This window comes from Rhinichthys klamathensis, unplaced genomic scaffold (assembly GCF_029890125.1).
Source record: "Rhinichthys klamathensis goyatoka isolate OS25496 unplaced genomic scaffold, OSU_Roscu_1.1 h1tg000137l_1, whole genome shotgun sequence".
Taxonomy (NCBI): Eukaryota; Metazoa; Chordata; class Actinopteri; order Cypriniformes; family Leuciscidae; genus Rhinichthys; species Rhinichthys klamathensis.
The window spans coordinates 938883-960482 of record NW_026606672.1 but is presented as its reverse complement, the minus strand read 5'-3'; the positions used below and the strand labels follow the sequence as shown (position 1 = coordinate 960482).

Genomic DNA, 21600 nt, shown 5'->3' with positions numbered 1-21600 from the left:
TGAAAAATCTGTTTTTCTGGGTTTATTTATGTCTCACTCCAGATCAGTTGTTGTCTGACGCCTTCATTGGTCAAGATACAGACTCCCCTGACATCAACCGACTGAACAACAATAACAGCCTCCAGCCATATTCCCAACACACTCTCATAGTCAAGCCCAGTCAAGAAGAGGCTCAGCCAGACAGCCAGTCTGCACCCCTTCAAACCAGTTCCAAGCGTCGTCTCTCCGTAGAACGCAGCCTTTCTTCTGAGGACCAGCAGAATCAAAAGCGTGCGGAAAGCTCTTTGAAGCCAGCACGTGTCTACACCATCACCAGGGAGCGAGATATGCTCAGGGGCCAGGGAAGCGAGGAGAGTTTGGAACTAGAGGTGCTGAAGAGGACCACAGACCCGCCAAGAAGCAATGCTCCCTCCAATTTACATAGCAGCCATCATCGAGGAAGCCACCATCGTGGAAACAACGGCCCCAGCCACCAGCATCACTATGGCCATGCACCTCTGACCCAACCTTTGCAGAGCTCAGGTAGTGCCCATAACATCAGGGACTGGGGGTCGAGACGGAGCAGGTCTAGAGAGGACTGCACGCCGGATTGTGTTGCCTGTATTCGCCCACACTGCCAGAGCCAGCGCTCTCTGGACCTTGAGACGTCACCTCACAGTGGTGGCAAACAGCACAAGAAGCTGGAGAGAATGTACAGTGAGGACCGTGTGTCCTCTGAAGATCGAGGTAAGGAGAAGATCACGATCACTGAATGACTGTTAATTGGTTTTTTGACTTTGAGATTTACACAATACCTGCTACCTTTGCTCTTTTTGTTTGCAGAGGATCACGCGAACAGCTGGTTCCCTAAAGAGAACATGTTTAGCTTTCAGACTGCGACCACCACCATGCAAGCGTGAGTGGGATTGCATTTCATCAAACTTCTCACTTCATCCTTTGGCTTCCTCTGTAGGGTTGGTCTCTGAAGCAGACATATAATTTAAGCTATCCTGACTCATGCATGTGGGAGGACAGGAGTATTCTTTCTCTTTCTCCTTCCCTTCCTTTCTCTTTTTATTTGTCTTCTTTTCCATTCTCTTTCTCTTTCCCCTTTCCGGTTCTTTCCATTACTGTTTCCCTTCCCCTTTCCCTTTCCCTTCTTTATTCTCTTCCTCTTCCTCTTTTCCCTTCTTCTTTCACATTCTCTGTCTCTTCATCTTTCTTTTCCATTTCCGTTTCGTTTCTACTTTCTCTTTACCTTCTTCATTCTCTTCCTGATCCTGTTCCTTTTTTCTTTTCCCCTTCATCTGTCACTTCCTCTCTCTCTCTTCCTTTTGTTTCTGTCACTTTTTCTTCATCTTTAAATTTTCTTTCCATTTGTTTCCCTTCCTCTTTCTCTTTGCCGTCTTTGTTCTATTCCTTTTACTTTTCATCTTTTTTCCTTTTCTTATTTCCTCTCCTCTGTCTATTTCTTTCCATTTCTTTCTCTTTCTTTGTCATCTTGATTCTCTTTTTTCCTCTTCTTTTTCCCTTATTCTCTCTTCATTAATCTCTTACTCTTTCTTTTTCTTTTTTCCCAACCTCCTTTCAATTTCTTTCTCCTTCTCTTCCTCTTTCCATTTGTCTGTTCCTTCCATTCCTTTTCCCACTCTCCTTTCTCTTTGCCTTTTTTGTTCTCTTCTTTGTCCTCTTCCTAGCTCTTTTTCTTTCCCATCCTATCATCTTTTTCTTTCTCTCCCTCTTTCTCTTTCGTTTAGTCTTCAACTTTTGAGTCGAGTGAACTCAGGCTTCATTCTTTTCTGTGCACAGATGCTTTTGCTCAGTTTGACTGCTTAATTTTCACCTGTCGGGCAGAAGTCTTAATCACAGAGCCCACTGGCTGAGCCCCCCCACTGGGGTGCAGTCCGTCTCCCTCCAGCCGACATGCATGTTGTCTCCCCCCCTCAACCTTACTCTGCTCTCCCACCCACTCCCTAAGTCGAATAACCAAGTGCACTGCAACTACTAAATTCATTTTCTCCTCTCACTTATTCATTCCCTCCTTTTCCTGGTTTCTAATCAACACTTTCACTTTAGAACCATTTCAGTTTGTGCGAAATGTTTGGCTGTAGTCTGTCATTTTGTGATTTGACTATAATAGGTGGTGAAAAAGCACTTGGTGATTCTTTCATGAGACCTGACCCAGTGTTTATATTTGAAAGACACTCTATTTACTGTGTACCTTACCTTTTTACTTTTCATGTGTTTTCTTGTGATGGTTAAAGCACTGTTCTCTCTTTTCTCTTTTGCTTCTCCTTGGCTCTAAAGAATATCGTGAGTATTCCTTTCTCATTAGCCCATTGTTTTAAAAAGTCAACACTCCGCTCCATCCCCACCCTCTGCTCCTCTGTGCTGCCGCCTCTCCTTGTCCTGTGTTAACTCTCACTCCACCAGCATTGGACAGAGTGTTTGAAGTTATGGAGGAACTCTGTCTCATACAGCACACATAATGCTCTTGATATACCAATATCAGTCATCGCTACTCACATTTCAGCTGCTGTGTAGGAGAAAGACCTTGTTTGTTGTACTACTATGGTGACCTGACCTTTGAACTTTAACCACTTTTTTTGCCCATGTTTTAACCACAAATTAGTTACTGATGCTCTGTTCCAAAACCTAGAAAGCTGCGTTACTGTTCATTCCTAACATTCTAAACTCATAGGCGACTGATCTGGATAAAAGTGCAGAAATCCATCAGCAGTATGTGGAGTAAAGTTGAACTCGACTAAGACTGAATTCAGCCTAACTCAAATGTATTCTAAATGTATCTTAAGGCAACCAATGCAACATGACACATAACCATAACATTATAAACAGTGTTTCATGTTAACATGCTGATGTTAAAAGGCACACTATGTAACTTTTGGCCCTCTAGTGGTGTAAAAAAAAAAAAAAAACTTGATGCATTTTGCGGAAGAACATTGTTTGGTTGTGCTTTGGCTCCGTGTGACTGTGCAGATGAATATGGTGCTCTTAAAACATGTACTACTAGGCTTAAGAGATATAACCAGTGTAGATGGAAAGGATCTCAAGCTGACTGGCTGAAGATGTACTGTAGCTATACCCCTTAATAGACACGGTACTTCATTGAGAATATATTCCAGCACAGCGCTACAACAATCATAATGAAAAGAGCCTTTACAATAGATAATGCTTTACATTGAACTCTGTTAGAGAGCTACATATGAAAATGTATCTGTTCAGTAAAATACCTTACTCACCTGTTGAGTAATAAAAACGCCATCTCCGCATCACTTTTACTTTCAAATACCTCAGTTCTCGGCTCCGCAATCTCTGAAAAGCCAAGTCAATGTTGATTCTTGTTTTATTACGAGTTCGGTCATGTTCTCTTTTTGCCAGCAGACTCTCCTGTGATTACCCGGAGATTAAAGATTTAGCGTACTTCATTTCAAGCTTTCTCGCTTGTTGTGAAAACTAACCTATGCCACTTCCACACCATACCCGCATCAAAGTAGAAGGAACAACTTTTCTCTATTTACGGATATGACGAGACACGCACAGGAGTGATGAATGTATGCAATTTAACACGCAAACCATCCCGCTAGGTCTAAAATATAAACGCATATAATAGGCTTACCATAGTGAATCAGGGTAAGACAAAAACACATTTTGGAAATGGGATTGATGATGTATTGATTTAAATTGTGTTGATTTTGAAAAAATACAAAGTAATATACTGTAATGTATAAAAAATACAATTTCAATTATTTATCAATACTTTTTTGATATTGAATGAAATATATTTATAATCAAAATTTCTATCATCTTCATCTGCAATGCGGCCTTAAATTGTATCTAAAAACAAGGTATTTTAGAGAGAGCGGCATAATGTACCTACCTACCTATAGGAATAGCTTCCGTGTCGGGAGCCTGGCTACGGTCTTCTAAAATAAGATCTAGGTAGACTGTTGACTAGATTTTGGAACAAAGCTTGTATTTTGACTATAATGAGTTGTATATATTTTAACAAATTTGAAAAAAAACTGTAGACTGTCCCTGTTAGGAGCAATATGGTGATTGCTGCCATCACTGTTGAATATTGCATGCAAAATATACAAATATAGCCCAAGTATACCCCAGAAAAGTCACTCATCAAGATTTGCACGCAGTGTTCCAAGACCGTCACCAATCTGTCAAGGCTCTGAAGGATTTCAGGATGCAGTCACATGGACACATCCACATGCAATTAAATGCACACATGCACTGTCAGAAAGTAGCTTCTGGGCTGTCATTAACCTCATACTGGGGACAGGAGTTTGATTTAACATAAACTGTCAGTGATGATGGCTATATAAAAACAATAGAAGCGTGCTAGATATGATACCACTCCCACACAGATGTTACAGATTTCTGTGAACTGATTCTCTGTGCTGGTTGGTGACTGAGTGTCTGTTACACTTGACTTTGCTGTGGTCGTAGTGTTTAGTTTGTGAACGTGCGTGTAGTCGTGTCCCTTTGACCTGTGGGTGGTGATCAGCTCCTGTTGTGGTTTGAACCTTTCTGTGGCCACTCTAGACTTTTCCCTTTGCACTGCTCCCTGTACACACACCTATAACACTGTGACCGGTCCCAGCAGGGCGTTTCGTGGAATTGCAGAGAGAAAAAGGAGGAAAAGAGAGCAAGAGGCCACCGCACTGATGGAGAGGTACTGTCTAATGGCCCTAATGTCCTGTGTCACGGCCCTTCCCAAAACACACACACACACACGTAGAGTGAGACAGCGGAAAGATGGTGTTTTGTGTTGTCCTGTGTTACTGTAGTATTATGGTGTGTGTATCGCATCAGATCTTTAAAGTCCAAACTCTGATCCTGCATACTACACATGAAGAACTGTTTCCTCTTTTGCACACTTCCCTGTGGAGTTCTGATACTAGGTTTACCAAGCAGAAAGCCAGCAGCTTTTTATTGATCTAAACCCAGGGAGTTCTGCAGAAGCCAGTTTTCACGCTAGAGTAAAAAATAAAACCAGTTTTTGTGAGATGAAGTTTAAAATAAGAAATAAAATATTCTTTTAAAGAAAATAATATTCAGCAAGGTTGCATTAAATTGATCACAAATGACAGTAAAGACTTTATTTCACATACATGCTGTTCTTTTAAACTTTCAATTCATCAAAGAATTCTGGAAAAAATATTAAGCAGCACAGCATTTTATTTTAAATTGTAATAATATTTCACAATAGTACTATTTTACTGTATTTTTGATCAAATAAATGCAGCCTTGGTGAGCATAGGAGACTTTTTTCCAAAAACATTAGAAAAATCTTACTGACCCCAATGGTGGGGACTTTCTATTGACTTGTATTGGTTTAATGCAGAGCTAGTGATATTTTCTATTGCCAAACCCCTAAACCTAACCCTTCACACAAACCTTTATGAATTTTTACATTTACATTAGAATTTCTTTTTGATGTACACTAAGCCATTTGCTGTTCCCCACAATATAAGTGATTTCAGGTTTACTGCCTTTAAATTAAAGCAAAACCTGATGGATGCACAGACACACACAAACCACCTGGGTGTGTGTGTCTCTCTCTCTGTGTTTGGCTGCTTGGATCAATAGGTCAGTCGAATAACCAAAGGTGCAGTATCTGGAGTGTGTTAATCGATACAGCTGACAACTGAACACTTTCGGAGTTTCACTTATCAGTCTAGTGTCACGCAGGACACTAATGCCATCTGCACCATGAATAACTCAACAGCAAATCTCATTTCACCTGGTTGAATTGGCTTACATATTTAAAAACATTTGTTCACCAGTAAAACCTAATCATCAAAAAAGTCTTCCCAGCATGATGCAGAATTGCTAGAGAGAACTAATGTGTAGGACAATTGAAAGGACAGATATGGTTTTCATCTTCCCAGCAAATGTGTAAAAGAGTTCAGCTCCTCTTTTATTATACAGAAAAAAAGAGCAGACTGTGAGTGTTTTCCTAGCTTTTAGTGTTTTCCAGTGATCCCATGACGCTGTTCAACAACATTACTGTAGAAGCCTGTGTCTGTGGGAAGGTTGCAGATAATTGGTTCCATCCATTAGGATTACAAAACAACTGCACATGAAAGGTTTAGTTCACTCAAAAATGAAAATTATGCCATCATTTACTCACTTTTATGTCTTTCAAAACCTTTAAGAGTGTCTTTATTCTGTCATACAGTTTTATAATAATAATAATAATAACTTGGTCCATTGTTTCCATGCAATCACAATCAATGGTGACAAAATCCTTTTATGCATTCATATCCATTTGATTTGTGTGCTGCATTCCAAGTCTTTTGAAACATTACTAATACAGTAGCTTTGTGTGATGGACATACCAACATTTAAGCTGATTTATTAACTAATAATATTACTCTGTGAGATGTTAACCTACTGTAACTGAATACTGAGTCAATAAGTTGACTTCACAGTTGAATTAGACCCGTTCAATTAGTGAACGCATCATTCTGCTTTGTGATTCATTCACAAATCAGAATATCTACTTCTCTTGAACACATCAAAGAGGGAATGCCTTTTTTATCATTTTGAAGCTTGACAGCCCCAATCGTCATTTTTGAGAACAATATGTTCTTCAAAAGCACTTTCTATGTTCCATAGAAGAAATAAAGTAATATGGGTTTGGAACAACATGAGGGTGAGTAAATCATGACAGCATTTTCAGTGAACTATCCCTTGAAGCTCATAGTATTTTTAATTGTGCTGAGTTTCATCAGATTAAAAAAGTAGAACATGCTCTAAATCTTCTGGCACAGTTGTTTTATTTAAACGTTGAGCTGTTTCTATTGTTCCCAATTTTAATGGCTCTGCTTTTTAAGAAATGTGTTGTTATATTCAACACATTTCTGTGAGGATCAACATGTCACAATCCGGCGATCTGACTGATCACTCTATTTTCAGCTCGCTCACAAATGAGGATTAAGATCGTTAGAGCGTCTAATTAAAAATGATTCTCATAGTTCTCTTGATACGCGCTTCTATTTTTGAAACTTGATGAAGATCTGCGCACTTTCCCTCTCAGCCGGCACATTAACTTTGACAGCAGTTTAGAAGGTTGTCAGCAAGACGGACATAAGAAGAAAAGCAGTTCTGACAACTATACAGATGCACTGTCACCATGCTCTTTGTAGCCATCTCAAATATAACAGCGATATAAAAAAAAAGCCCTTTTCTCTTTTGTAAAATGTTCATGTTGGTGAATTTGATTAGAGGCTCATAGCGGCACAAGTACAGTACATGCTGTAAAAAAATGTCCTCTGCTACGCATACTGCAAGAATATTAGTTTTTCCTGCAGTATATTTTACTGGTTTAGGCCGCAGTGCTTCTTTTTAATATTGTGGTGTTGTGCAACTGCATCATGACTGCAGAAACAAAATGCTTACTCTACAATATGGCCATCGGTTTTGATCCTGTTTTTTGTACAAGCCAAATTGCCTCATTATTTCATCCCTGGCCCGGCTCTCCTTTATTTTAAAGGCTCCACATTGAGTGTGTGAGCTGCTCTATTATTTGTTGGCAAATGAGGAAAGGCCACCTACCTCTCCACGGCTTACTCTACAATACTACACTACGGTGTAACCATGGTGACATGATGCATGGAGAACAAGTGTAGAGTGCTAATGAGAGGAGGAAGGCTGTCAGTTGAAGGAGTGGGTCAACTGAACTTGCTTTCATTCTCTGATGAGGCAGTTTGTAGTAGTCAATTTTCTGTGAGCGATTTTCTGGTTTGAAAGTCACCAGAACTCAGTAATGAAAACATGAAGCACAGTGAAATTTTGTAATGTTTTTGCACTATGAAGTTATTCATATTGTTAGCAAGGTTTACTGTAACACGTACCCACAGGTGAATTTAAGGCTGTGTCCGAAATCACATACTGTGTGTATAGTAGGTACTACATTTGGTTTGAAATTTACTTTGACTGTTAAAAAAGTATGTTCTATATAGTATGAATGAAATTTCAGACATACTGGCCCTCATTTATCAAAAGTGCGTACACCAAATTTCCAGCGTACACCTGGCGTACACCCAAAACCACGGTGACTTTGAGATTTATCAATATGGACGTTGGCGTACGGCACGCTCAAATCCTACGCCAGCTCAGGAGGTGGTGTACGCACGTTTTGAGTTAGTGCGGAAATGTGCAGAAAAACAATTCCCAACACCACAAAACGCACTGACAAACTAAAAGATATTATATATTATGACCCACAGTAAAAAAAAAAAAACAACAACATAGTAATTATAAACTTCAGTGTTTATTTTTGTGCAACATGGACTTCAATGTTTAATTTGTGTGACTTTACCAAAGCATTTGATTTGTAGCCATATGTATTCCTTCAGTTGCGAGCCTGTGCGCTTTACCCTGACGTTTCATGGTTTGGCCCGGCAGGTGCGCACGGACTGAGTTCGGTAACGAAAGGCTTTCAATGACCAAAAAATAATTCAGACTGACAAAATAATAAAAAATACATTCTTCTTCTTTTAAATAATAATAATAATACAAATAATAATAATGACATTCTTCTTCTAAATAACAAAAAGCGTCATTAATAATACAAATCATACTAATAATAAGAAGAATATTACAAATTGTCATGCAATTATTAATGTGAATGAATGGTACTCCACATCACATCATCATCATCACTATTGTACACCCCAATACATGTAACGTGATTCGAAATTGAATGCTAATCATAGACTGTAAGATGCTAATTCAAAAGACGTGCTGTAAAATAATGCATTGTGATAGGTCATTTCGGCTTCACGTCAGAGAAGTTTCTCTTCTTTGCCGTCTTCCGTGTGTCTATGGCGTAAAATGAGGGCGTGGGGGAAGCGGAGACTTGAATATATAGGGGCGTGTTATTCTAATGACGATCGTTTTCAGCCGCGGGATTTATCAAGGGCAGGCATTGCGTACACCTGGATTTCAAAGGTACGCACAGCTTCATAAATCAGGCGGTGAGAGGAGTGTAAGCATAATCTTACGCCAACATATACGCCCGTTTCTACGCAAGAATGATAAATGAGGGCCACTGTACCTACCATATAGTATGGAAGTAGGTCATTTATGTTTCACGGGCCAATACAGTGTTTATACTGACATCTATCTGCATGGATGTTACATCACACAAAATCAAATGTTTTTGGTTACCAATGGTGTTGTAAAAATACCTTATTTACCCTGTTTTTTTCACCCATAAAGTAGAGTAGTATTTGACAGATCATGTAATCTCACAAATTGTCAGCCTCCATGAGGCGGCGACCTGTCTTATGTAAAACAGATTTTACTTGGCCACTGACTTTACTAAAGTAATTTCTCCAGTTTATTTTCCTATTTATATTCACAATTTTAAACATACAGTATGTTCAAAAGTAGTAAGACACTTAAGTGGAAAAAAAATGCTAATTTAAGTTTGCATGTTTAAGTTTGAACATTTCAGATTTCTATTATGTTCATTTAAAGTCAGTATGAAACCAAGGGAAAATTCCAAACTGCATTTTTGCACTCTCGAAGGGAGATTTGTAGGAGCGTTCCAAACGAAAGTTAACAACTGAATCCCTTCACGAAGACCCCTTCCACAAGTCCGTTAGTGAAGGGAACATGCAGTGGTCACGTCAAGGAAGTAATTTAATAATTGATGGTCATGTTCTGCTATTCGGAGTGAGTAGGGCATAGGGATGCTCACTTCCGATTGGAATTTCCCCTGAAGTTGTGATCTTCCCTATTGTGACGTATATCCGAATGAAGCAGCTTCTCAATTGAGAAAAGATGTTGGATGGGACTTGATTTTGTCCATCTGGAATTGATTGGTTCATTAGATTGTTGTTGTTTGCTAGTTGCTGTGATCTCATGTGAGTGACAGTTTGATGGAAAGAAGGAATTATTGTCCTGAAGAGTGAGATAAGAGAGGGGAAGGAAAAGATATTTTGATTAAAGAGAGCACATGATTTAAAAAAAAAAAAAAAAAAAAACTTGCACAGATAAATTATTTATAATAAACTGCAATATTCCATAAAATATAAGAAATGTCCATTTAGATTTCTTGGTGACTTTAAGCTAAAAGATCAAACAGTGTGCTTAAATATCTGAAAATACAGACACGCAGATGAGTAAATGTGTTTCTGAAGCCTGAAGCAGTGTCAAACTGGGACAAACTGTTTATGTTTGCCTATTTTTTTGCAGAGGAACAGTGAGGACTGGAGATTTGTTTGGAGTGCACTGAGCTTGTTGTATAACTTCAAACACTCGTCCCTGTCCGTAATCTGCCATGCTAATGCTACCATGTATAAATGGATTGTTTGAAAGTGTGTTTAACATTTCCATTTTTGTCTCCTCTTACTCCATTTCCCATTCTTCTTATGTTTTCCCCCTCTCATCTTATACCTCTTTCCAATCTACTGTGCTTCTGAAAATCCTTTCTATCCCAGAAACTTCCGGAAACATTTGAGGATGGTGGGCAGCAGGAAGGTGAAGACCCAGAGTGAGTTGTGTGTGCAAATTGTGTGTGATTTTTCAATGCAAATATGTGAACATGCCATTGCTTGACAATAATTCATGGTGTCAGATGAATTATTTTCAGGGGTCACAGGTGCTTCAAGCATCTGGGGTCTCATTTATAAAGCGTGCGTACGCACAAAACGGGGCTGGAAACGTACATACGCCAGTTTCCACGCAAAGGTTGTGATCTATAAAAAACAAACTTGACGGGAGAATGTGCGCACCTTTAAGCAAACTTTGAGCCGTGCGTACGCACGTTTTGGAGACGGAGCAGTTTGGCGACATGGATGGTAAGCTGGAGCTAAATGTCTTTTTGGTCACTTTTAGACCGAAAATCTAAAGAAAATTATACATACCGTATACAGAAAGATAATACGAATATAATTTCACTCACCAAGCCTATCACATGAAGCAAACATCCATCCCTTTTTAAATGTCCATCCCTTTGTTAAATATTCATCCCTTTGTTCTTTAGTGAAACTGAAGCAGCCTATCTAAAACCGTAAATCTTCATTATAATCATAAATACAGTGTTCTGTGAAATATGTTCACAATAACAGTTTAAATAATTAAAACTATGTTTTACTTCTGATATAAACATTTAGATTAAATATGCCATTCTGATTAATGGAGTTAGACACTTAAATTACATGAAATCATTACTGAGAAGTTACAACATTTTTTTATATTCAATAAATAGAAATATTTGTTGTGGATGCAATGCTTTCAAACACTTTTCCTCTGGCATGCTGTGTTTTAATGTGTTAACTACAGAGATAATTGCTTATCATGATAATAGCAGACTGTCTGAGAAAATAGTTTCGTGCAAATAATGCACTACAAGGTCTTTCTGTTTCCATTAAAAATATAAATCAATTAAAATACTATTTGGCCAGTGGAAAAGATTGAGAAAAACTTTCTCTGAAATGTATTTTACACTATTTGATTTATTTATTCAAAAACAAGGCAAGGATATAGGCTACTAAATTATTTTTTATTAATGTAACTAATGTGACGGCACATCCGTATTTCATATTTTCCAAATGTCTTGTACTGTTAAACATGTTATCACGTGGATGAATAATCATATGCAAATGATATGCAGATGAGGATATGCATAGTAAAACTAGGCGTTATAATCTCCATATATGGTTGTTTCAAGGAGGAGACGCATGTGCGCACAATCTTCCGCTGACTGGGATTTATAAAGTGTATTCTGCGCAGGTTCTGGCGTACACACGGTTTTATAAGTCAGAATATTTGTTTGCGTACGCCATTTTTGGTTTTCGGACGCACGTACACTTTTAGTAAGGATCCTACGCACAGTTTTATAAATGAGACCCCTGGTCAAAAGGATGAAACCGATGCTCTTGTCTGATATACAACTAGCAATGTGACTTAGTTTCTGCATACATCGCCTCTCTCTCATCAATAAGTGTTACAGTATACAGAGTGAAATTGATTCGAATATTTAGAAGTAGTCAGCCTAAAGTGGAGAAATCCTCAAACATGTCACATCCCAACCTCAGACAAGAGCCCAGAGAGTGTGTGTGTTGAAGAGCAGTGTGTGTGATGCTTTCCTCCTCCGCTTTGTTATTAGCATTTGCTGATCGCAAAGCGAAGAGTTTCAGCCGCTCCTGGAGTGACCCCACACCCGTCAAGCCTGACTCTCTCCATGACTCCAGAGACAGTGAGTCCACACACACACACACACAGAAAGACACACACAGCCATGGTGTATATTTTTCTGATTTCAGTACATGTACATTATTGGTCACCCACACAAAACATTCATATACAAATCTTATGATGCCTGTCAAGATCATGTCCCGGTCTTATTTAAACGTAACTTTAAACATAACAATTACAAACAGCTTTTCTGTTTGATATTTCTGTTCTTGCCAACTGGAGTGAATAGGAGTTGGACTGACTTGTCTTAAAAGGAACATTGATTAAAGGAAGTACAACAGCATGTTTATATTTTTAAAGACAGTTAACGTTCAAAAGTCTGGGGGGGTAAAGATTTTTGAATGTTTTTGACTGTCTCTTATCATGCTCACCAATACAATGCTACATTTATTTGATCAAAAATACAGTGAAACAGTAACATTGTGAAATATTATTATAATTTAAAGTAATGTTTTTCTATTTGAATACATTTTAAAATGGAATTTATTCCTCTGGTGGCAAAGCTGACATTTCAGCTTCATTACTCCAGTCTTCAGTGTCACACGATCCTTCAGAAATCATTATAATGTGCTGATATGGTGCTCAAGAAACATTTCTTATTATTATCAATGTTGAAAACAGTTGTGCTGCTTAATATTTTGGTGCAAACCGCTCTTTTTTTTTCTTCTTTTTTTTAGGATTCTTTGATGAATAGAAAGTTCAAAAGAACAGCATTTATTTAAAATACTTTTGATCAATTTAATGAATCCTTGCTGAATAAAATATATATATTTTTTAAATCTTACTAACCCCAAACTTTTGTAATACATTTTATTTATTACATTTGCAGTAATAACAATGCCTTTTTTATTTTTATTATGAGAATATGATTTTGGGTGGCAGAATTTAATGTCTTAAATGTAATTAATTAAAAAACAAAAATCTTAAATATGAAATGGACATGTTCTCTAGAGGCTTCATTTGTGCGTTGTGCAAGATTCGTACATCGTGCTATTCATCATGCGCGCACACACACACACACACACATCAGCATCTGTGCATGTGTAAAATGTCTGTTTACCACAGATGTACTCTGCTGTCTATATGTGTGCTTTCTCTTTGTGTCCTATATGGCACTAAATGCGTTGCTTTGTAAGACATTCTCCTCACATACATTAGAACGGCCAACCTCTCAGACATGAACAACAGAATGCTTGTTGATAGAACCTGTCATCTCATTGGTCGTTTATGTGCTTGTGTTGTGTTGTGTTTCTGTGTATTTGCATATTACCTTTTCCCCAGGTGGAGACCTCCAGGCGTCGTCTGGCAATCTGGATGAAGAAGACTGTGATGATGTCGACTGGGAGGAAGAGAGAGAGTCAGAAAGAGCAGCCTGCGAGGGCGATGACTTCATCCCACCCAAAATAATGGTACGTGGATCTTTCAATCACCCTCATCCATTTTGACATGAGCCAACTGCCTTCCTATGAACTCATCATCAATTTCTCATTAAATGTAGTGCAGCTTTTTGATCATCGATGGGCTCATTAATACGCATGTGTTTTATTCATCCTTGTTTTTGAACAGCTAATTTCATCAAAAGTACCAAAGGCCGAGTACGTTCCCGACATAATCCGCCGGGACGACCCCTCCATAATCCCCATTCTCTATGTGAGTATAGTTTAATGATGCAGTCATACACAGGATCAAAGAGAATCAAAGTTTTGTTTATCAGTATAAAGCCCCTTGTGTTAAGCACCGCTAATGATGTCTGCCAGTCAGCTCTCGCATGCAAGTTTTAGTAGTGCAAATCATCATTGTTCGAGATTGCAGATGACTGCTTTGTAATGCCAAGCTAGTGATTTAGCGCATATATTATGCTTAAGTTATGTTCAAATAAAAACGTGACGTAATATTTACCAACTGATAATTCCTATCTCAGATTTGTGCAGTTTTTTTGTTGTTGTTCATGCTTGCCCTGTATTCTGCCTGCAGGATCATGAACATGCCACCTTCGATGATATACTAGGTACGTGTTAATTGGCCAGACACATTTTTTTTGTATGCCTAATATTTACTCCTGCTGTTTGTTTACTATGAAAAAGCTGGGCTGTAATTTCATATGATCCCTTGCTGCCTCCCTCTCCACTTCTCTGCTATCTGTCTTCTCTCATCTCTCTTCTCTTCAGAGGAGATTGAAAAGAAACTCACCGCCTACAGAAAAGGCTGCAAAATCTGGAACATGCTCATCTTCTGTCAGGTTTGGAAAGAATATGTGTGATAATTTGCATATCTTGCTTTTTCACAAGTGTGCATGTGGAGTATTTATGTGCATGTTATTTTCCACTGCATAATTGGCTCTCTTTATTCTCCAGGGAGGTCCAGGTCATCTTTACCTACTGAAGAACAAAGTGGCCACATTTGCTAAAGTAGAGAAGGAGGAGGACATGATACAGTGAGTTTACATTCACAAAACAGTTCTGTATCTTTTTTTTCTATTTGTAATAGTGCTGCTCAATTAATAAACAAACAAAAAAACAAACTGAGATAACAGTGGTGTCTCCCACAATGAATTCAGGGATGCAAAAATCTTAAGCAGAAACTTTAAGGTCTCTCTTCAGTATTTCCGCCAAAATAAAAGCTCTGTGGTTTATCGTAAAAGACATTAAGATGAATATTAGTATATTTATTAGTATTAGAAGTAATGCACAGCATTTGATTACACTTTATTTCGTTAGTTAGTATTATTAGACTGTAGTAAACTGTTAGTTTAGGGTTCAGGTTAGTAGAATAAGTTGACATGTAGTTGCAAAGCTCCTTATAGTCAGTAGAACATCTGTTGGGGGAGCATCAAAATAAAGTGATAGCAGATATTAAGCAGACAGTCTACTAATACTCTAATGACTGGTAGCTGACATGTAGTTGCAAAGTTACTTTTAGTTAGTAGAACGTCTAAAGTGGACCATCGAAATGGGATAAAACAAATAAAATAAAAACAAAAATTCTTCCTAGAGGACATGGCAAGGGGAGTCACATCTTCATCACCTTTTTTACCCTTGATGAGTTTACATCCTTGTTAATCAAATGTGAAAAATGGCCTTTTGGTCCACTCCTGTTGCGTCAATTTTCTATTTGCAGTGTATGACAAAACTAGAATGCTCCCATTATAATCAACAACCCACAAGATGGTGTAAATACAGGATATTATTAATTAAAAATTGTAATGATTGTTATTCATGCTGCAAAGAGGACCTCTTTATATACTGATAAATCATTCAAGATCACAGCTCAGTTTATTTTGTGTAGCTTACTTGAAGATGGCGTTCTGTTGCACAATATACGTCTTCTAATGTCAATTCAATGAAATTTACAATATCAAGATAATCAACTGTTAAAAACCATGTAGCCCTAATTTGTAATCATTCTGAGCTTTTGTGTGCAGGTTCTGGAAGAGACTTGGCAGATTCATGAGTTTATTAAATCCTGAGCCCAACCTCATCCACATTATGGGCTGCTATGTGCTCGGCAATGCTAATGGAGAAAAGGTAGATAATATCTACTCACTTCCCTGTGTGTTTTAACCACTGTTTCATTCCATAGGATTTTTGTCTTAAAGACAAGACAGGAAATTATGAGTGAGAGATACAGGGGAATGGGATGAATATTCAGTCTATAGATGGAAAGATTACGTTTATAGTCTGTATATCAGTCATACTCTTTATATTCACTAATTTATGGGTTTTAGCACCCTTCCAGAGCTGACACGACTGCACAGCCTCATACTTTTATGTACTTTCATGCTGTGGCAGTTGTGTGCATGAGAAACGGAGGAAGACAGGTTGGAGTGTGTTCAGGGTGAGGCAGGGATATGATTGCAGGAGATCAGGGTGCCAGATTGACAAGCAACTGCTCTGTGACTGACAGATAGACAGTCTGTCACCCCTCCACCCTCGCTCTTCTCTGCCTCATATACTCTCACACACTCCAACATGCACACACACGCAGTCTCTCAGTGGCACACACTGACAGTTGCCTGTGGCCACCACAGCTCTGGACATATATTCAGTTATGCCAAGCTGGATATGGGCTTATAACGATAAACACTTTCAGAAAAGTACTGTGGTGTAACCCACAGTATCAGATGGTACTGAATGACTACCATACGTCAGTGGTATTATCATGCTAAATGTCCAAAATTCAAACAAACCTGATCCAAGATGCAACCATAAATCTTTTGAGATCAGATTAAAATCTCGTTTTTGAAAAAATGTTGGAAGTCTGAAGGGTCAGATCAGATTTTAAGTCATTTTCGTCATTCAGGACGCTGCGTGACTGTGAGATCATAAATAAATCACAAATGTGTCAGAATACATGTGTTTTGAATGGTGAATGAGTGCATAATATTTATAAGTGTACACTGATGTGTTCTGAACCATGGAGAGGTGTTGTGAGGCAAAATGTCTAGTTTTTTGTCCTATTTTTCCATGTCTATATGCAAAGGATTCCCGCAAATCACAGATAATTTTAAGCATAGTTACTTGCTCTGCAACACCATTATGCTGAGGGTTGACAACGCCATGGTGCACCTGTATGACAGACACTTGGTAAACAAATTTGGATGCAGTCTTCTGATTGAAGTACACAGAGTCCCTGATTGAAGTACACACATAACCATGCACGAAACTAGAGTCTCACTAAAATTTCTGCCACATGAGCATTTGATCCAGTCGGTTTCTGAGAGAATATAACTGAAGTAAAGAAAAAAAGAAACATGAAGGCTTTTTCGCTGCATTTAGCAATTTTCCCCCATGGTCCCTGCTCCTTCTGAAGGGGAAAGAAAGAGCTTCAGTGAACTTGCTATATATAGATTCTGGCCAGGTGCAGCAGCAGAAAGCAACCCAATAGCTTTATGCCTTCTCTCTGTTTTTAAAGGAATAGTTCTGCACCATCATCATTTTCTCACCCTCATATTATTCCAGACCTGTATGAAATTTTATTGTTGTACACATTTCTCTTTTCCCTGCAATTACAATTAATCAAAAAGACACAAAAGCACCGTAAAAGTGTCATATAAGTAGGCCGTATGAGTTTTGAGTCAATGATCATTAAGTCAATGAGTTGAGAACCAGATCAGTTCGATCCATGAACAAATCATTCAGACTCGTTTTATGGACCGTATCAAATTAATTTTAGAGATCCACTTCTAAAGAGTGGCATCTAATATGTCCATCACATAACTCTTGAATATCATGCACAAGGCGTATGGATTGTTTTTTAATTTTTTTTTATACTTTGTTGCTTTTGTGTTCCTTTTGAACCTTGGAAGTTCCAGCTCCCATTCGTTTTAATTGTATGGCAAATAGCAACCAGTATGTTCTTAAAAATGTCTGCTTTTGTGATTCACAGAAGAAAGTCATACCGGTTTGGAAAAGCATGATGATGAGAGAATTTTAATTTTTGAGTGAACTGTGCCTTTAAACTCCTGCCTTTGTGCTTTTGTTGTAGTGTTAAAATCAGATAACGGTTATACACTGTCTCTGTGATTTGTTTTTCTATTAGCCGTGTCAAGGCAGCAGCAGCTGGCCACATATCTTGTGTGTTCAATACCAGGCAGAAAGCTAATAAGGTTGTAACGACTGCCTGACCATATGTAATGTTATACTGAATAAAGGGAAGGGATTAGTTTGCTCAGCATCATTATAACCATTAGCTTTGAGCCAGTTCCCCATGTGTCCCGTTTTTTCTGTTGCTAATTTGATTTGAGCTGCTAATATTGCCTTTCATGATTAGGAGTCATATTTGTATATCCTGATGCAAGGGGATTTTTAATGCGAGCCCTTTGGTTTACAAATGGCCTGGTCTTCACTACAATGGAAAGAGATTGATTATCTGACCCTGCATTTATGAGGCTTTCTGTGGCTTTCATGATCGATTTAGAGAGGTGGAGGAATAGCTCTCAGAAAGCTGTCCAGATGAGAGATTATACTGATAGCATCCAGAGAAACAGAAGTCAAAGGATTGGGAGGAGAATAGCGGGAGGCAATTAATGCACTCTGACAGGCTTTGTCCCGATATGAAGGATTCTCATTGACACTACCAGAGCCCCTCCAGCGGAGGTCGATCACAGCATGGCAGAACACAGTTTAACACTCCACCAGTTGCCCTGTCCAGCTCCCTCTAGTTTATGATGCACACACATCGCTGTATGGCTCCTATTAACAGCCTGTGCAGTCAGATTATCAAGACGACCAGAGAGAAGGTTTGGATTAAGATTTTGGTTAGCTTTTAGTAGTTACAGACTTATATAGCACTTATAGACTGATATTTGGCCAATTTGAAATGTACAGTCAGCCTAATCAGTTGAGATAATTAAATTAGTTTGACTACACAAGTAATATTAATAATAATAATGTATTATTTTAATAAAAAATTATATTATTTGAATGCTTTCCTGCTTCATTATTATTGTTATTATTATTATTGAATACTTGTTGTTGTTGTTGTTGTTGTTGTATACACACAATATTTTATATTTTAAAGCCAAAAATAATTTATTAGATTGTGAATGAGTAAATAGGTAATAGTAATAATAAAATGAAGCAGTAACGTTTTATTAATAATAATATATATTTTATTATTAAAATAACACTATTATTATTATCATTGGAAACTTGTTTTTTTAGATGTATACAAAACCAATACTAATAATAATTACTATTACTATTATTACTAATTATAATTTTTATTAAATATTGTGTGTGTATATAATAACAATAACAAGTATTCAATATTGCATATTAAATATACACACTACATTGTTGTTAGTATATAAAGTAATCAAATAACAATTTTATGTATACCTTTGCGTTCATTAAATTATATGTATCAAATATATATATATATATATATATATTTTATTATTATTATTATTATTTTTTTTTTTTTTGTATCTGCATTTTATTGTAATCAACCTCCCCGCTCTCTGAATATTGATTTTAGCATTGATCATTGAAAAATATATCTGTAATATCCGTTTTTAGTCTTTATTTGGAATATTGGGAGTAAAATCGAAGGTCTTTTGACAATTTTAGATTGAACAACTGTGAAAATTGAACAGTAACAGCAAAGTTTTCTCATCCTCAGCTTTTTCAAAACCTCAAGAGATTGATGAAACCTCATGCCATTGAGTTTAAGTCTCCTCTGGAGCTGTCAGCTCAGGGTGAGTGTACTACACACACACACACACACACACACACACATGACAGAGATGACCACTCACACATATTCTGACACACATGCAGTAAACAAACTACGAAACATGCATTTAAAAAAAATATATATAATGTCAACTCTGTCTTTATATGGTGGTCTGCCAAATAAACGCTTGCATGGCAGATTACATGCACAGTATGGAGAGTTCTATGTGCCACGTGAACTCTGACCCCAACTCTCATCAGTGCCACCGCTATTGATTTGACAGTAATTATTCTCCAATTAAAACCTCATTATCTTCTCCCACTGTTCCTGTCTCTTCACTGGACTCAGGAGGCCCACTTGCTCCCCTCCCTCCTCTTCTGTCTCCCTTTTGTCCCCTATGGACTCTACACCGCTTGATTTGCACTGTTGAGGATAATTACCACTGTTTTAAATAGAGAACAGTATTTAAAACACCCACAAATGCCTATAAAGGCTTCCTAATGTAGATCTATTTTACACAGCGGATGGTACAATAGATGTGTGACGTGCTGCCTGTGATTTGATGGTCTGATATTTTAAGGAGAGCTAAAAATGTTGTGATCTCTCCACTCTTAGGTAAGGAGATGATCGAAATGTACTTCGACTTCCGCCTCTACCGCTTGTGGAAGAGCCGCCAGCACTCCAAACTTCTCGACTATGATGACCTTCTGTGACTTTGTGTCGTTGGTTTAAACAGCCCAAGAGGCAGGTAGCTTACTTTAGAGCCCAGGCGGCAACGTTCCCTCCCGAGAGAGAGAGCCTGGGCGGAAAAGCCCTGAGATGGAGGAGGAAGATGAGGTTGAGGATGAGGATGGATGACATTGAGAAGATGTTTGAATTCTCTGCCCTCAGATGTAACAAGAGGGGAAGCAGCCATTACTGTTACTGTAGGGGCTGTGTGTTCACCCCATCTATTTGAGCTTTCAGCCTGACAGAGAAACATTCGCTAGATATCAGCAGGTCTTACCTTTTAGCCTGTGTGAGGTCTAGAAAATGATGTTCAATTTCTTTGAGAATTGAGAAAGCTGTGATAACACGGAAAAATAAGAACAGATTTGTTTGTTAGTATTTTTGAGTAGCTGTTTTTGTGGTGAACTAGCAGGGACAATGAAACAAGGCCATTTACTAAACAGTACTAGAGGTTCTAATGTTATTCACTATCTACAGGTGAAGGAGAAACTGTGGACTTACTGTTGTATGTACATATTCACTCTAACTTAAAATAACTACTGTACTTTATCTTTCGGCATAATATTGCACTGTTTTAGTTGTTAAACTATGGTGTGTTTTTTTTTGTTTAAGATTCACGAGGGAATATTACTCAGGTTTCACTCTGTACTGTACCTTCTTTAGATAGAGAGATGAGACAAAAGAGAAACTTTTTTTATTTCAATAGGAAGTTCTTCAGTTTACGGGATTGAGCTACATGAGTGGGGTTGAAATAACACTTGAAATCTGTATCAGGGGCTTTGTGTGTGTTTAGACATTTTAGATTTCTATAGACTTACAGATTTTTCGTCTAAAATTCCATAAAATTACACACTTTGTGTGTGACATTAAGGCATGTGTAGAAGAAGCTCATTTTAGATCAGCAGATTTTGTCTTTTAGCTTCAACGTTTTTCAAAATTTTCTTAAGAAAACTTTGAATAAGATTTTAAAATGTATTCAATTTGAACCTATAGACAACGTTAGACAATTAGCGAGTTTACGCTCGAATCGTGTCATATTTGTGTATTTCCGTCTCTTTGTTTGTCATAATCGTCTGTATGTATTTGATGTGATGTCACACTCTGTTTTGTGGTGTTTTTTCTTTGTAGGTGAACGATAACTTATTTCTGATAAGTCAAAGTGCAATTGTATCTGCAGTATTTCTCTTTTCAATAGTAAGTGGTTCTGAATGTTACATTTTTTTCATAGTATACAGGATAGTACATTTAGCCTTTAAAGTGGTCCGCCGTAGTTGGTGCGTGGGTGTGTTTTGGATGCACCAAACAGATAACTCGGTAGATAGTTGTAATCTTCAATCATCACGAGTGGATGTTCAAGTGCAAAACATCAGCAGCTGGTGCAATAGACAGTCCAAAGCATTTCATCGAAAGCTGCCAGATAGAACAAGTGCAATGTGGTTAGTCTTACTGGTGTAATTATGTGAAGATGGG

General features: G+C 37.8%; 1 protein-coding gene across 3 annotated transcripts in view; it reads left to right on the top strand.

Moving 5' to 3' along the window:
* The window catches only part of nsmfb (NMDA receptor synaptonuclear signaling and neuronal migration factor b), a 29592-nt gene extending 8998 nt beyond the window's left edge, over window positions 1-20594 (top strand). For 2 of the 3 annotated variants that reach the window (XM_056257402.1, XM_056257399.1), the window contains exons 3-15: window positions 43-726; window positions 823-895; window positions 4616-4684; window positions 10467-10519; window positions 12137-12226; window positions 13507-13634; window positions 13792-13875; window positions 14200-14233; window positions 14394-14464; window positions 14580-14659; window positions 15647-15749; window positions 19348-19423; window positions 20017-20594. In XM_056257402.1, coding sequence (XP_056113377.1) covers window positions 43-726; window positions 823-895; window positions 4616-4684; window positions 10467-10519; window positions 12137-12226; window positions 13507-13634; window positions 13792-13875; window positions 14200-14233; window positions 14394-14464; window positions 14580-14659; window positions 15647-15749; window positions 19348-19423; window positions 20017-20114 — 1643 coding nt within the window. In that variant the 3' untranslated portion in view covers window positions 20115-20594. The remainder of the gene's footprint in view (window positions 1-42; window positions 727-822; window positions 896-4615; window positions 4685-10466; window positions 10520-12136; window positions 12227-13506; window positions 13635-13791; window positions 13876-14199; window positions 14234-14393; window positions 14465-14579; window positions 14660-15646; window positions 15750-19347; window positions 19424-20016) is intronic. The other variant, XM_056257403.1, reaches the window with a different exon arrangement.
* Window positions 20595-21600: the final 1006 nt, after the last annotated feature.